This window comes from Cyprinus carpio, chromosome B11 (assembly GCF_018340385.1).
Source record: "Cyprinus carpio isolate SPL01 chromosome B11, ASM1834038v1, whole genome shotgun sequence".
Taxonomy (NCBI): domain Eukaryota; kingdom Metazoa; phylum Chordata; class Actinopteri; order Cypriniformes; family Cyprinidae; genus Cyprinus; species Cyprinus carpio.
In genome coordinates, this window is record NC_056607.1 from 11,212,603 (window position 1) to 11,226,895 (window position 14,293).

The 14,293-nt window shown below is 34.9% G+C and overlaps 1 protein-coding gene across 5 annotated transcripts; it reads left to right on the forward strand.

The window, feature by feature from the left end:
- Positions 1-2,356: 2,356 nt before the first annotated feature.
- On the forward strand, positions 2,357-14,293 carry LOC109054541 (LIM and senescent cell antigen-like-containing domain protein 1). Of its 5 annotated transcripts, XM_042733915.1 has the most exons (11): positions 2,357-2,514; positions 5,812-5,971; positions 6,368-6,434; positions 6,520-6,640; positions 6,866-7,015; positions 7,096-7,246; positions 8,452-8,544; positions 8,642-8,690; positions 8,844-8,919; positions 9,282-9,415; positions 12,855-12,924. In XM_042733915.1, coding segments are annotated over exons 1-11 (1,032 nt in total). In that variant the 5' UTR covers positions 2,357-2,485; the 3' UTR covers positions 12,857-12,924. The 5 variants fall into 5 exon arrangements, with proteins under 5 accessions (XP_042589849.1, XP_018927343.1, XP_042589847.1 ...); XM_019071798.2 differs by lacking the exon at positions 9,282-9,415 and having other exon boundaries at positions 12,855-14,293; XM_042733913.1 differs by lacking the exon at positions 12,855-12,924 and having other exon boundaries at positions 9,282-9,423.

Consider the following 14,293-nt stretch of genomic DNA (forward strand, 5'->3'; position numbering starts at 1 on the left):
TTTCACTGCCATATGAAGTGTAAAACCCATCTGTGGGAGCTTATCATGCACATGCCAGAACACAGTTGCTTATTCATTCAAATCTCTGAAGGCAAAATACAAACCTTACAAGGACTGACATACCAAGAAATCATAAAAGTGACTGCCTGCATGTGCTTATGAATATGCACTTACCAAGATGAATGTTATCACCTAATTTTGGTCTGTAAGTTCCATTTGAAGAATGATTGTCTCTCTCAACACTCTTCTAAAGCAGTGATGACCTTAAGATGAACAGCGTTATGAATCTGTTTATCTCACATCACAGCACCATGTTTGATCAGGCCCGCTGGTGATTATAACGTCTTTACATAACTCTGAATGTTAATCAGGGAATCGTGCATCTTAGCCAGAACTTTAGATGGACCTTTGCGCATCCATGTGTATCCATGACAACGACACCCGGGAGGTGATGCATTCAGACAAAGGGCAGAACCCAGAGGCCAAAAAATGATAATGTATAAATGAGAGATTCGAAATCCAGTAACAGCTTTTTTTTTTTTTTTTGTTTTTTTTTTTGGGGTGAGTACAAAATTATAGCTTAGAAACCATCACAAGAAAGATTAGACATGGCTGCTCTTTATAAGGGCACATGAATAACACTGACACTCTCTGTGTGCGTGTGTGTGTGCCTGAAGTAGCCTATCAACTGCTGTTTCTGTTTATCAACTTGACTGACTGTTGCTGAAAATGCAAATGATGGCAATGCTTTTCGGACTGCTTACAACGCAAATATCACTTTCAAAAATCATGTAAAATGGCTTTGTACAAAATACTGGGAGTAAATTATAGGGTATAATTAGCAAAATTATTTTAAGAAAAAAACTATTAAAAGAAAAAGTCACATGTATTATAATACTAATAACACGAATAAATGTATATATGTAAAATACATAGCCTATATATAAATTTCCATTTATAATAACAAGAATTGCTTTATATATATTACAGTCACTGTTGTTGCTGTTATTATTATAAATACACACACACACACACACACACACACGCGCGCGCGCGCGCACACACACACACACACACACACACACACACACACACACACACCAAATACTATGATTAACCATACTAAAATTCATAGATATTCTATATAACCTACTTTTGCTTTTTGTCACTGTATAGCGTATACGTAGAGAAATATTCTAATCTTAATTACTTGGATGTTTCAGTTTACCTACATTTCGCACTAGCAGAGCAACCGCAGCTGCATTTCCTCATATTTGCTGTGTGCAAACAGCGTCCTCAGGTGGTGGATATGTAATATAAACTGCAACAGTTTCAAAACTTAGCTTTTCACAATGCATGTTGTGTGTATTTGACAAAATAAAGCTGTTTTCTGAATCGAGTGAGACGGAAGAACTTTACAGACCCGTAGGCTGAGGATTTTTATTTTAGATGAGTGGATTTGCGCTGTTGCGAATCAATGCCATATAAGTCTCTATTTGATAGAAGTGAGTTAAACAGTGCTGACGTCAGAGGAAGTGTGTAGCTCCGTTCTGTTGTGGACTCTAGCCTTTCCACTCCGTTCCGTATTAACCCAAAACGACCGCAAGAGGGCTCATTATTTAGTGGAATTATTTTCATTATTTTCAAAAATTGTTTTTAAATATATTATTGTAGATTTGTAAGTAATATACATTAAATGTATGTACATTTCTAAGAGGTCTTTGCTTTATATATGTTTTGTGTAGTTATTTTACAAAAGTTTAAAGAACTGAGGCTGAGTGTATGTTACGTTAAATATAACACTTGAAGGTGCTGTATGTAGGATTGACACTGAGTGGTTGAACTAGGTATTGCAGTCCAAATTCAAAATATTTGGAGAGGGTTTTTCCCCCTGGACCCTCCTCCTCAGACTCCAACTGGCCGAAATACAATTGGGTAAACTTCACAAACCAAAACAAAGGCCGACATTCCGGCCCGGAACGCACATTTTCAAAGGAGAATAACTGTAGCATTGTTTTTCAGATAAACAAATATGTTAACTTAGCATGTTTCTTAAATATCTGCAAACATATTATGGTATTTTTATGCTTTAGTAGAGTAAAAATCTTACATACAGCACCTTTAATATTTCTGAAATTTATGATGTATGACATTTATTTAACCATTGCCCAAAACAGAAAATATTCTATTCTATTCTATTCTATTCTATTCTATTCTATTCTATTCTATTCTATTCTATTCTAGTGTGAAAATAGTTTGAAGGTTCTGCATAGCTGTGGAGCTGATCCATGTAACCAATCAGAGGTCCAGCCGAGCACCACGTGACCTTACCCGGAAGAGCGAGCAGAGACGGCAGTCTGTTTTTCAGAAAAACTTCTTCGTCTCAGAGAGAACGGACCGAGTGGAAAAGCAACAGATCCGAGGGGCGTTTTGTGTTGTCGAATAAAATCTCAATCGTCTCTTAGGATAAGCTGTGCTGACGGGGATGCTGGGGGTGTCAGAGATGACGGGCAGGTACGATGTTCAAAACTGATTTTTAATTTTAATTAGATATATTACGGAGAACTCTCCAACCACAGATGCTGCAGATATCTGCAGTTTTATTAATTACTTTATTACCTTAACGTTACTTCTTTTTTCTTTTCTTTTTCCACTGTTAAACGGTTAGAGCGAAATTTGTGTTTTGTTATAGAGGGTAAACTATGAAATGTAGTGGTTTGAGATGAGGGCGGATGCTAAGCTAATTAGCCTCCCTAGTGCAGTTTTTCTGACACACACACACACACACACACACACACACACACACACACACACACACACACACACACACACACACACACACACACACCACAAGTGTTTAGATAAGCCCTCTCATACTGTAGTTAGCTTCCTGTATAATACGTTGCAAGCAAATTAAATACATTATTATTCATTTTAATATGATTTATGATATTTAATTTCACAGTGTTTCTGAAAAACTGATCCTCTTCCATATGAAAAACAAAAAAAACAAAGGGTTCTCAGTTGTTTTGTGTAGTGTGTGTTGAGCTGGATGCTTCCACAGACTGTCAGATCCTCTTGGGAAACATGGATATAATAATCTGCTTCCTGAGATGTTAAGCTCCCAATTATCATGTTTAAACAGTGTTCGTAAAATATACACTACCATTGAAAAATGTAGGGTCAGTAACAGTTTATTTATGTAAATAAAGCAGTGCTTTATAGTAGTTTATAGTTTTAAGTAGTGCTAATACTTTTTGGTAGTGCTAATTCTGTAAGGATGAATTAAATAGATGAAAAGTGATAGTAAAGATATTTATGTTTAAATGCTGTTCTGTTGATTCCTCTATTCATTAAAGAATACTGAATAAAGTATCATGGCTTCTACAAAAATCTGAAGCAGGATAACTGTTTTCAACATTGATAATAATAACAAATGTTTCTTATGCACTAAATCAGCATATGAGAATTATTTCTGAGGGATCATGTGACACTGAAGACTGATTCAGCTTCACAGGAATAAATAACATTTTAAAATATATTCAAATTGAAAGCAGTTATTTAAAATTGCAGTGATATTTCAAAATATCACTGTTTTACATAAATTAAATAATGCTTTGGTAAGCATATGAGACTACTTTCAAAAACAAAAACAAAAAAGTATAGACCCCAATCTCCAAAAAGAGATTCTGTGTAATATTCAGAATAAGTTTTCTGATAAATATTTACTTGTATGTGCAACAGAGTTCGAAAGTCTAAGAACACTAGTGAAAATTTTAATAGCATTTTTCTAATTAAAAATTTTTAGATACATTTGGAATAAAAAGTTAAATAAAATTAAAATATTAAATAATATTTTTTATATGGTTTGTTTAGGTTTTCAAACTTTTAGACCCCACTGTATATTCTTCCAGCTGGGAGTGTTTTACAGATATAAGCAAGCCTTCAGCACACACACACACACACACACACATACACACACACACACACACACACACACACACACACACACACACACACACACATGCACAGACGGCACTGCTCACACTTCCTCACACAGCAGTGTGAGACCTCCACTGTTGCTCTGTGAGCTCTTGACTGAACTGACATACAACAGTCTCCATCTCTTTAACACACAAATGATCTATTTATAGATCAACAGTTTGTTAGTACACAAGCAGATTTTCTCTGCTCAGCTTCACTTCACCATATAGGGAAGTAACAGAATCATCAGTTTGCATTAACACTGTGACAGCAGTGAAGGGAATGAGGGGAAGACGGCCCATCCCTTAATAGCCACATCACCTGTGATGTCATAGAGGAGAAGCGCCATGAGTCATTTGAGATCACGTCTGGCAGTGTAACCACAGGCCACGGCAGACTAATTCTGTTTGTGTAAACACTGGTTGCAGTCTTACCCGGTCACTCTTAAATGGAGAAACTTAATATCTTGCAAAGTGCCAGACAGTAGAGAAACATCAGCTTGAATCACTTTCAGGAGCAGGGTGACAAATTACAACGTGAAACTGATATCAACTCAATTTAATAATATTCAGTGAAACGTGCATAATTGTAGAAATTATAATTATTATTATTATTTTTTATATACACTGTTTATTCAGAATTGAATCATTTTTGGGTGAACTATCCCTTTAAACATTGGCTCAGTTCTGTTTATTTGCTAAGCCAATGCAAGTCATTGCAAAATTATCCTTGGATAAATCTATCTGGCCAATGTATCATGCTGTAAAATGTTTTTTTTTTTTTTGTTCACTATAATAAAATACATAAAATCATAAAAACAAACCAATTTTTTTTTTTTTTTTTTTTTTTTTTTGCATAAATTTTACATGGCTTTCTAAACATGCAGCTCTCTTGTGCGAGATGCGAGTGAAACGGTGATAGATGTCCCTCCAGAAAATGGGCAAAATATGCGTTCTGTGTGAACGGCTTCAGTTGAATTCAGTTTTGACATAAACAAGATCTTCTCCACATTGATGTTGTCTTTTTTCCACAATATTTTGAATGAACAATGTAGCAGCGCCTCATCTAATGGGTTCAACTAACAAAAACATTAAAATGCAACGACACTTACATTGTTATTGCATTTTGTGCTACACTTTTAAGGCTGCCTGACGCACACCTAAAATTCGAGTGCAATGTTTTTACATTCAAATGTGGATTTTTATTTTTAATTCAACAAAAATATTCGAAATTCGATTTTTATTTTTTATTTGACAACCCTAATTCATCCATTCTCCTAAACTGTCAAGCAAAGTAATATATACTTCCATTCAAAATTTGGGTTGGTAAGATTTTTAAATGTTTTTTGTAAAAGTAACTTTACTAGCGAAAGCTGCCTTTATTTGACAAAAAATACTGTAAATTCACTAATATTGTCAAATATTAAAAAAAGGTTTTCTGTTTGAATATATTTTAAATAATTTATTCCTGTGATGCAAAGATGAATTGTCAGCATCATTACTCCAGTCTTCAGTCTCACATGATTCTTCAGAAATCATTGTAATATGCAGATTTTCTGCTAAAAAAAAAATATTATTCTTATCTTTTATAATTCTTTTGTGGAAACAGTGATTTTTTTTTTCTTCATGATTTATTAATAAAAAGTTCAAAAGAGCAGCTTTTTTTTTACTGTAAATTTTGATAATTTTATTGCATTCTTGAACAAAAGTAAATATTCAAAAATAAATTCTTACTAACTGAAGGAAGCTGAGTCTTAATGCTGTGCTAAGTCTGTAGGCTCATGGTCACTGCTGTTCATTTCTACTGACATTGATCTGTTTCTAACAGCAGCATGGCCAGTGCCCTGGCAAATGCCTCGTGTGAACGGTGTAAATACGGATTTGCCCCAGCAGAGAAGATCGTCAACAGCAACGGCGAGTTGTATCATGAACAGTGCTTTGTCTGCGCACAGTGTTTCCAGCAGTTTCCTGAAGGGCTCTTTTATGAGGTACTTGCATTAAATCTGTCATGTAGCATTTAATCTTGAAGCCTAGCGGTTTAAGGGGTAATATCATACATTTTGTTTGTTTTGTATTCAGTAAATTATAAGAAGACCCTAAGGTCCACTTAAATTTGTTGTGTAATGTTTTTGTAGCAAAAACCTGAAATATAATATAAATTCATAAATATACTGTACAATATAAATATTTGTAAATAACATACATATCTGTTAATTCAAAAATATATGTATTTTTCTTTTATTTATTAAAATGTAGACATTTCTTTAAAGTTCTGGAAGTTACAGTCGTGTCTGCAGGTTGCTGTTGTCTGCAATTGATTGACTTTGAGATGTATTCCCACTGGAGTTGATGTGATGTTTGATTTTTCTCTCTTCTGTCCATAGTTTGAGAAAAGGAAATACTGTGAGCATGATTTCCAGATGTTGTTTGCTCCCTGTTGTCACCAGTGTGGTAAGAGACGCACACGCACAAACATATGAACAGGTGATGTTATTGACTATGCTAATTGTGAATTGTGTCCCTCATATTCCCACAGGAGAGTTTATAATTGGGCGTGTGATTAAGGCCATGAATAACAGCTGGCACCCTGACTGTTTCTGCTGTGATATCTGCCAAGCCGTGCTTGCCGATGTTGGATTCGTCAAGAACGCCGGCCGGTGAGTTTACAGCCAGTGAGGGGTGACCGTGAACATGCGACTGACAGGCTGAATGCGTTCAATTGGTTTATGATCAGCTTTCATTTATGAATTATCTTAAGCAATTCTGATTCTTAAACACGGGTTATCAGTCCTACCAACCAGAATCATCTCACTGGTTGTATATGGAGCCAAATCACCATTCGAGCATTCCGATCGGCTGATGTGCATTTCTGCTTTTTCCAGCCATCTCTGCCGTCCATGTCATAACCGCGAGAAAGCTCGGGGCCTCGGGAAGTACATCTGTCAGAAGTGTCATGCCATCATCGAGGAGCAGCCCCTCATTTTCAAAAACGACCCCTACCATCCCGACCACTTCAACTGCAGTAACTGTGGGTCAGTACGACACTAAATGATTTCATTTGCTGTGTCCATTTACTGAAAGTGATGTGAATTTGAGATTGTGTGTTTTACAGTAAGGAGCTGACCGCCGATGCTCGCGAGCTGAAAGGGGAACTTTACTGCCTCCCCTGCCATGATAAGATGGGCGTGCCGATCTGCGGAGCCTGCAGACGTCCTATTGAGGGCCGTGTGGTCAACGCCATGGGCAAACAGTGGCATGTTGAGGTCTGTGTATTTTATTTAGATTTTTAAAATTGTTCAATCAAAACAGTGACAGTTCTAATACAGTGTGCACCATAACTTTTCTGAAAATATATAATTATGGATGTTAGGAGATACAAAAATACTGCATGTTTATTGGTCAGAATTGCTGCCTTGGCAAGGAATTAAAAATGAACTGGCTATGTCTTAAGTGTATGTAGGCAGATCTGGACATGGATATCAGTTCTGTTTATGAAGCCTTGCAGTACAATAGACCTGCCACAGACTATTATGTTTGTAATAGTAATCAAACAATAAAACAGGAGAAATTGCTCTCACCTGGATAACTTTAGTTCTTCAATTAAGCTCTCTGCAGTCAAATAGCATCAGATCAGTATTAATGTGTATTATATAATAATCATGCAGTGAAAACTATGCCAGCTAATTTATTTTATTAGTCCTATTACACTTTCTGGATGTTTACTTGAATACTTCAGTAATCAAGTGCTAAACTTCAAGCACATTTTATTTTATTAGTTCTATTTCTTTGTGTTTGTTGAATTTATTTTATTGTAATTTATTCTATATTTTATTACGGACTACTTATCTAAATAATTGTTTGAAAAATGAAAACATTTAAATAGAGAAAAAATATGGTTCCATGCTGTTGCCATTGTTCCCTGAAATGTGGATATTGTGACAGTCCTATACTTAATTGAGTAATATTTAATTATTAATAATTATTTAAAATTATTATTTTATTCAATAAGGATGCACTAAACTGATCAAAAGTAAAGCCATTTATAATTTTCTTCAAATAAATTCTTTTCAACTTTGTTCAAAGCATAATGAAAAAAGTCTAACAGTTCTCACAAAAATGTTAAGCAGTCAACTGTTTTCACCATTGATGATAGTAAGAAGACGTATTTCTTGAGCAGCAAATCAGTATATTAGAATGGTTTCTGAAGGATCATGTGACACTGAAGACTGGAGTAATGATGCTAAAAATTCAGCTTTACCATCACAGGAATACATTACATTCTAAAATATATTACCGTCGAAAACACTTATTTTAAATTCTAATAATATTGTGCAATACTACGGTCTTACTGTACTCAAATAAATGCATCATTGATGAGCATAAGAGGCTTCTTTCAAAATCATTTGAGAAGATCTTACCCCCAAACTTTTGAATGGCATGCTCACAGCTTGTGTTTGTGTCTCTACAGCATTTTGTCTGTGCCAAGTGTGAGAAGCCTTTCCTGGGACACCGTCATTACGAGAGAAAAGGACTTGCTTACTGTGAGACTCACTACAACCAGGTAACACATGCCTGGCTCTTCTTTCAAAGCCCCTTTTGATCTGAAAAGGCTGTGTTTTTAATGTGAGACTAAAACATCTGTTCTGTCTCTTGTGCAGCTCTTTGGTGATGTTTGCTATCATTGCAACCGTGTGATCGAAGGAGATGGTAATTCCTCTTTATTTGAACATGATATTGACATTTAGTTCCCAACATTTAAAGCTTCAGTATTTAATAATTACAAAAAAATGATGCTTTGATGTGCAGTTGTTATGGCTAGGGTTGCTGCTGTTGTTGAGTTGTTTTTATGTTTTCTCTCAGTGGTGTCGGCTCTAAATAAGGCTTGGTGTGTGAATTGCTTCTCGTGCTCGACCTGTAACACCAAGCTCACCCTCAAGTAAGTGATTTTACACACACGTACTCATCCTGTAACACAATCTGTCCTCTTTCCTTTTTCTCCAAGCGATTGTTCGGTAGCTGTGTTTAAATTTGTGCAGAAGTGCCTTTAAATTGGGTCTCTCGGCTGCTGTGATGTACTTCTTTGGATCATTACTAACCTTTCTCTGCAGCTAACTCTTTTATTCTCTGCTTCTGTCCCATTCAATTCTCCTTTGCTCTCAAAATGCTACCGCATTCCATTTCTCTTTCTCTTTCCCATTTCTCTTTCTCATTCCTCTTCCAATCTTCCATCCAATTTCCCCTCCTTTTCGCTTGTTTCTTCTCTTTTCTCCCTCATTGTCCCTGACGGTGGCCCTACAGGGACAGGTTTGTGGAGGTGGACCTGAAGCCGGTGTGTAAACACTGTTACGACCGCCTGCCGGAAGAGCTGAAGCGCCGTTTGGCAAAACGTGAACGTGACTCTCGCGAACGGCGAAAGAAAGTCATCGCCGTCTGTCTGTAACTCTTTTCTCTCCTTTTCTTTCTTCATGCTCATCTGCTTCACTCGTTCATTATCATTGGTTAGTGTCTTCAGCCTCATTTTTTTTTTAAATGTATTTTTCAGCAACACTTTCCCTGTTTCTTTTCTTTTTTTTTTTGACCCCCCTCCTCCCCCATTTAAGCGGGTACATTTACCATCATCTAATACTCACTTAGGCCCAGTCCAAATTCTATTTTATACCCCTTCAACTACCTCTACATCTACTCCATTTCCCTTTAATCAGAGTGTCAAGGGGTAGGCATAAAATATTCCCCTGAGAAATGGGACACCACTACTATACCGTTACACGTAGGGATATGCCGGTATAACATTTTCATGTTGCGATTAATTGCTAATGCTATTATCACGATATTGAAATTTAGTTTCAGAAAAAGTGATCATAATATAGTATAACACGTTTAATAACTTTTATCTTATAATAAAAATAACTGAATATTTAAATACAATAAAGCAATACAGAAAAATATATAAAGTTGAACGTTTTATACAGATTAAAGTGCAAAAGAACTATAAAGACCAATAGGTATCACTTTACAATAAGACCTCATTAGTTAACCTTAGTTAATGCATTAACATTCACAATGAGCAATAGCTACATTTGCTACAGAAGTTATTAATCTTTGTTAAAAAATTCAAGTCTTAGCTCATGTTAGCTCATTAAACAACACAGTTGCAACTTTCAGTTTTAACAATGTGTTATTCAATATTGGTATACCTAAGATTAATGAATGTTCAGAAGAATTTTTCATTGGCAGTTTATGTTAACTAATGAATTAACTAATGTTAACTAATGAAGCCCTAATGTAAAGTGTGAATGAACAATAAAGAATCAAAACACTTTCAAACAATATTTAGGGCATGTTGTAGTCCAGATTAAAATGTAAAAAAAGTTTGAAAATAAATAGCCTATTAAGTCTTAATATTTAAGTATTTGGCTCTGTGATGAACACCACAGCAAATCCACAAATCTGAATGGCTATTTAAATCTATTTAAATATGTTTTAGAAAGTGGTGCAGCTGCTTTATTTATGGGTTTTCCAGGGTAACGGCTGCATTTTCTGCAGTTTAGCGCCATCTGCTGTCAGAGAGTGAATGTGCTTTCATTCAGCGTGTCTCTCATGTGTATCTCCGTGTGCTTCTCATGCGTGCTTGTTTACATCAGAGTACACACGAGTCTTTCAAGCAGCATACAGCGGTGTTGTGCATTTTGACCAGTTGATGGGAAAAGTAATCTTAAAATGCATCCCAAATTCTGCATAATTTGTAATGTATAATTATTCACGGTATTTAGAAGTGGCCACAATAACAATATTGTGCATATTTATTACCGTGATATATCACATTACCGAATACCGGCACATGTCTAGTTACACATCAACTATAACGTTATACGTTGTCTAGCTTCTACAATACACCTTATGCTGGTGTGCATTAGAGCCGTACCCTTCTTTATTAATGCACTGTATAATGCACTATACATATACTACTGTGCAAAAGTCTTAGGCACGTTAGTATTTTCACCCCAAGGAATGGTGTTTGGCCAGTTATTTCTATATAGAAAATATCAGTTTACATTTCCAAACATTCATTTTGCCATTCATTTTAATAATAATCTAGTGAGATTTTTGAACACACAAGCAGTCTGACAACAGCCAGTGCTCCACATGGAGATCTGATCTCACCATCCTCAAAACTGTCTGTGATTACACGGAGAAACAGATAAAACTGAGACAAACTAAATCCAGAAGAACTGGGGTTGTATATCCAAGATGCTTGATAGAAGTTAATTGATAAATAAAATCCATTTATGACAATATTTTTGAAACCATCCTTACTTTACAGCATATTTACACAAGTTGTCTAAAACTTCTCACAGTACTGTAGCTTTGGAAGGAGGTTTCTTAAAATGTCTTGAAGACGTTGCTATAGTTCTTCTGGATTTAGTTTGTCTCGGTTTCATCTGTTTCTTCATGTAATCACAGACAGATTCAATGATGGTGAGATCAGATCTTCATGTGGAGCACCGGTTGTTGTCAGACTGCTTGTACATTTATTAGCCTTAGAGTAAGGGAAGCACAACTTGTGAAATGAGAACATTCAAGGTGTGAATGCTATGGATTTATTTTAAATATTTTTAAATGTTCTTTAATGTTATCCATAGTTTTTTGTGACTCTTTTTTTTTGTTTTTTTGTTCAGGCACAGGCTAGGCACCGGTACCGTTTTAAAAGTATCAATATGGCACCGGTATCGTAAAAAACCCAATCGATACCCAACCCTAAAAGAAACTTGTCAACGCTGCCCCACGGCTTTTATTAATATTATAGTTTAAATATAGAATCGCTACATTATATTTTCCAGCAACAAGAGGATAAAATCACTGTTTTTGAAGTAAACTCACTCATTGTAAAGAGAGACGCACAGACGTGCATACACGCAACTTTCATCTCTCTCTCGTGAATTTTGAGAAAAAGGTTAAGCGATTTCTAATACTTGGGGACTAACTCCCCTCAATGTCTATGGTGGTTATTGCCCTGATCAGATATGAAAATATGTTGTGGCACTATCTTGATTTAATGTTAGCAGTTTTTTTTTTTTTTTTTTGCAAACATTTCTTGAAATAACATGACCGTAAATATGAATACACAACTGAATGTAAAATAAAATAAATGATTACTTTTCATTAAAATCTTTCTTAATGCAAAATGCAGGGGGAGGGGATTGCTCTCAGAAAACACTAGTAATTTAATAATAATTTGTCTGTCTTAAATTTTCAATTAATTATTAAAATCTGAAATTTTCATTGAAAATCAGCCAGTTATCAGTCATAACATCAAAATAATATGGTTATTGTTATCAGCAAGAATTGTAATATAGATGCATCTCTATTTTCCAGTATTCATTTGTCAGTTCAGCATTATCGTATTTTTAATATTTTATTGACATTTGTCATCCATTTTTTTTTTGGTCACTCATAGACCTAATTAATGCACAACATTTGCCTGAGTATTAATAAAATTTGTTATTTTTTTTATTATAGTATTTAATATTTTAAACTGGCTTTTAATATCTTCAGTGATCGGTTTAGTAATTTTATTTTGTGCTTTCGTCAAGTTTTTTTCTTTTTAATATTTATATTTATTTTAGTTTTAGTAATGTTAGTACTTCAACGTACATTTGTTTAATTACAGTTAGCTTTCAGAGCAGTGTTTCTTATTTTATTTAATTTAAAAAAAAAAAAAAAACATTTTCAACAATATTTGTTTTGGCTTTATTTTATTGTCAAAAATTATTTTTGATAGTTTTAGTTGGAATGGAATGCATACATGTAGACTATGTTTCTGGCCTGATTGTGTTAAAAATCACACTCCTAAAAGCAAAATTTGTGTTTTAGGAACAAGTTTGTGGAATTTGACATGAAGCCGGTGTGTAAGAAATGTTACGAGAAGTTTCCTCTGGAGCTGAAGAAGAGACTTAAGAAGCTGGCAGAGCCTGTAGGCCGCAAGTAGACCTCTTCGTCCACAGCGGGAGTCAAAGGATGGTCAATTTTTACATCTGTGGTGCTTAAGACCAAACTAAATCTGGACCGCAAATGATCTCGGCTTAGTCGTAGAAGTGTGTCTTACATGCTTGAATTTTGTTTTTTCATGGCAGAAAGTAGCCAGCAGATTTTCTTTGGTCTCACACCAACAGATGTTCTTGTGTCTTAACACTCTGCAACCAAAACCAAACAAATACTTTTATATTGTTTATTGATATATATGTACTTGCATGTTTATAAAGATAATACTAGTTACATTTACACTGTTCAGAGTGATTATTCAGCACGTTTGTTACTTCTGTTGCCTCATATGCAGTGCCACAGAGCTTTTTCTCAAGGCTGAACCCCTTTGTGTCCTGACCGTGGGCCCAGCTTTGATGTATTAATCTGAGAGTTGTATTTGATTTTTAATGTATGCTCAAGCCTCATATTTTTCTGTCAGACAGGGGATCAGAAGCTAACGCATGATGTAACGAGCCTGGAGCAACACAAGCTCTAAACCAAACTTTTTGCTCAGCTGAAAGTGCTGAGGCTGTGAAATCTCCTCCCCAGCTTAAATGATCTTGCTTTATTAAAGCCTTCGCTGTGTTCTCGAAATATGCAATAAATTAGACCACTTACATTTCTTCTGAGAGGTTTATGAACTATGTTGACTGTCTTGCGTCATAACATCCTTGTCTTTTTCATTTTGTTTTAAACTTTAGTTTTATGACATGCCTGCCTTAAGTTTCTGGAGAAAAATGCCTTTTATACTCTTCGGATATAATGAACTTGTGCCTTGCGTATTATCTACATTAACAGTTATTACTTATAATTTTTGTAACAATTGACTAAACTTACTCTTCGGATATAATGAACTTGTGCCTTGCGTATTATCTACATTAACAGTTATTACTTATAATTTTTGTAACAATTGACTGAACTTAAACATGATTTTACGGTCTTTGATTTCATAATGTTTTTAAGTTTGAAAGATATTTTAAAAAGTTGACACTCAACCTCACTACATGTCTACTTAAATTCACATTATTATATTTTGATTATGCATTAAGCTACTTGCTAATTTGTTTCTTAAAGCAAGATTATTATGGTCAGACATTTCATTTTAATTAAGTTATTTTTAAAAGCCATTGCAAAACTACTTTATGAATTCATCAAAGTCTGCATTCACTGAATGACACATTTTGGCAAAATATGTATCGATATGCTTGTTGGCAGCTTTTAAATAATAAATCTCACTATGTTCTGTATGTAATATTAAAATATATTAATAAAGCATGTACTATTTCTGA

What these genes read in the sequence shown, in the direction of transcription:
- LOC109054541 (XM_042733913.1), top strand. Translation starts at nt 2,486, where the DNA reads ATGCTGGGGGTGTCAGAGATGACGGGCAG. An exon ending in TCCCTGTTGTCACCAGTGTG is followed by an intron (nt 6,435 to 6,519) that starts GTAAGAGACGCA and finishes ATATTCCCACAG; the next exon opens with GAGAGTTTATAATTGGGCGT. An exon ending in AACACCAAGCTCACCCTCAA is followed by an intron (nt 8,920 to 9,281) that starts GTAAGTGATTTT and finishes GTGGCCCTACAG; the next exon opens with GGACAGGTTTGTGGAGGTGG.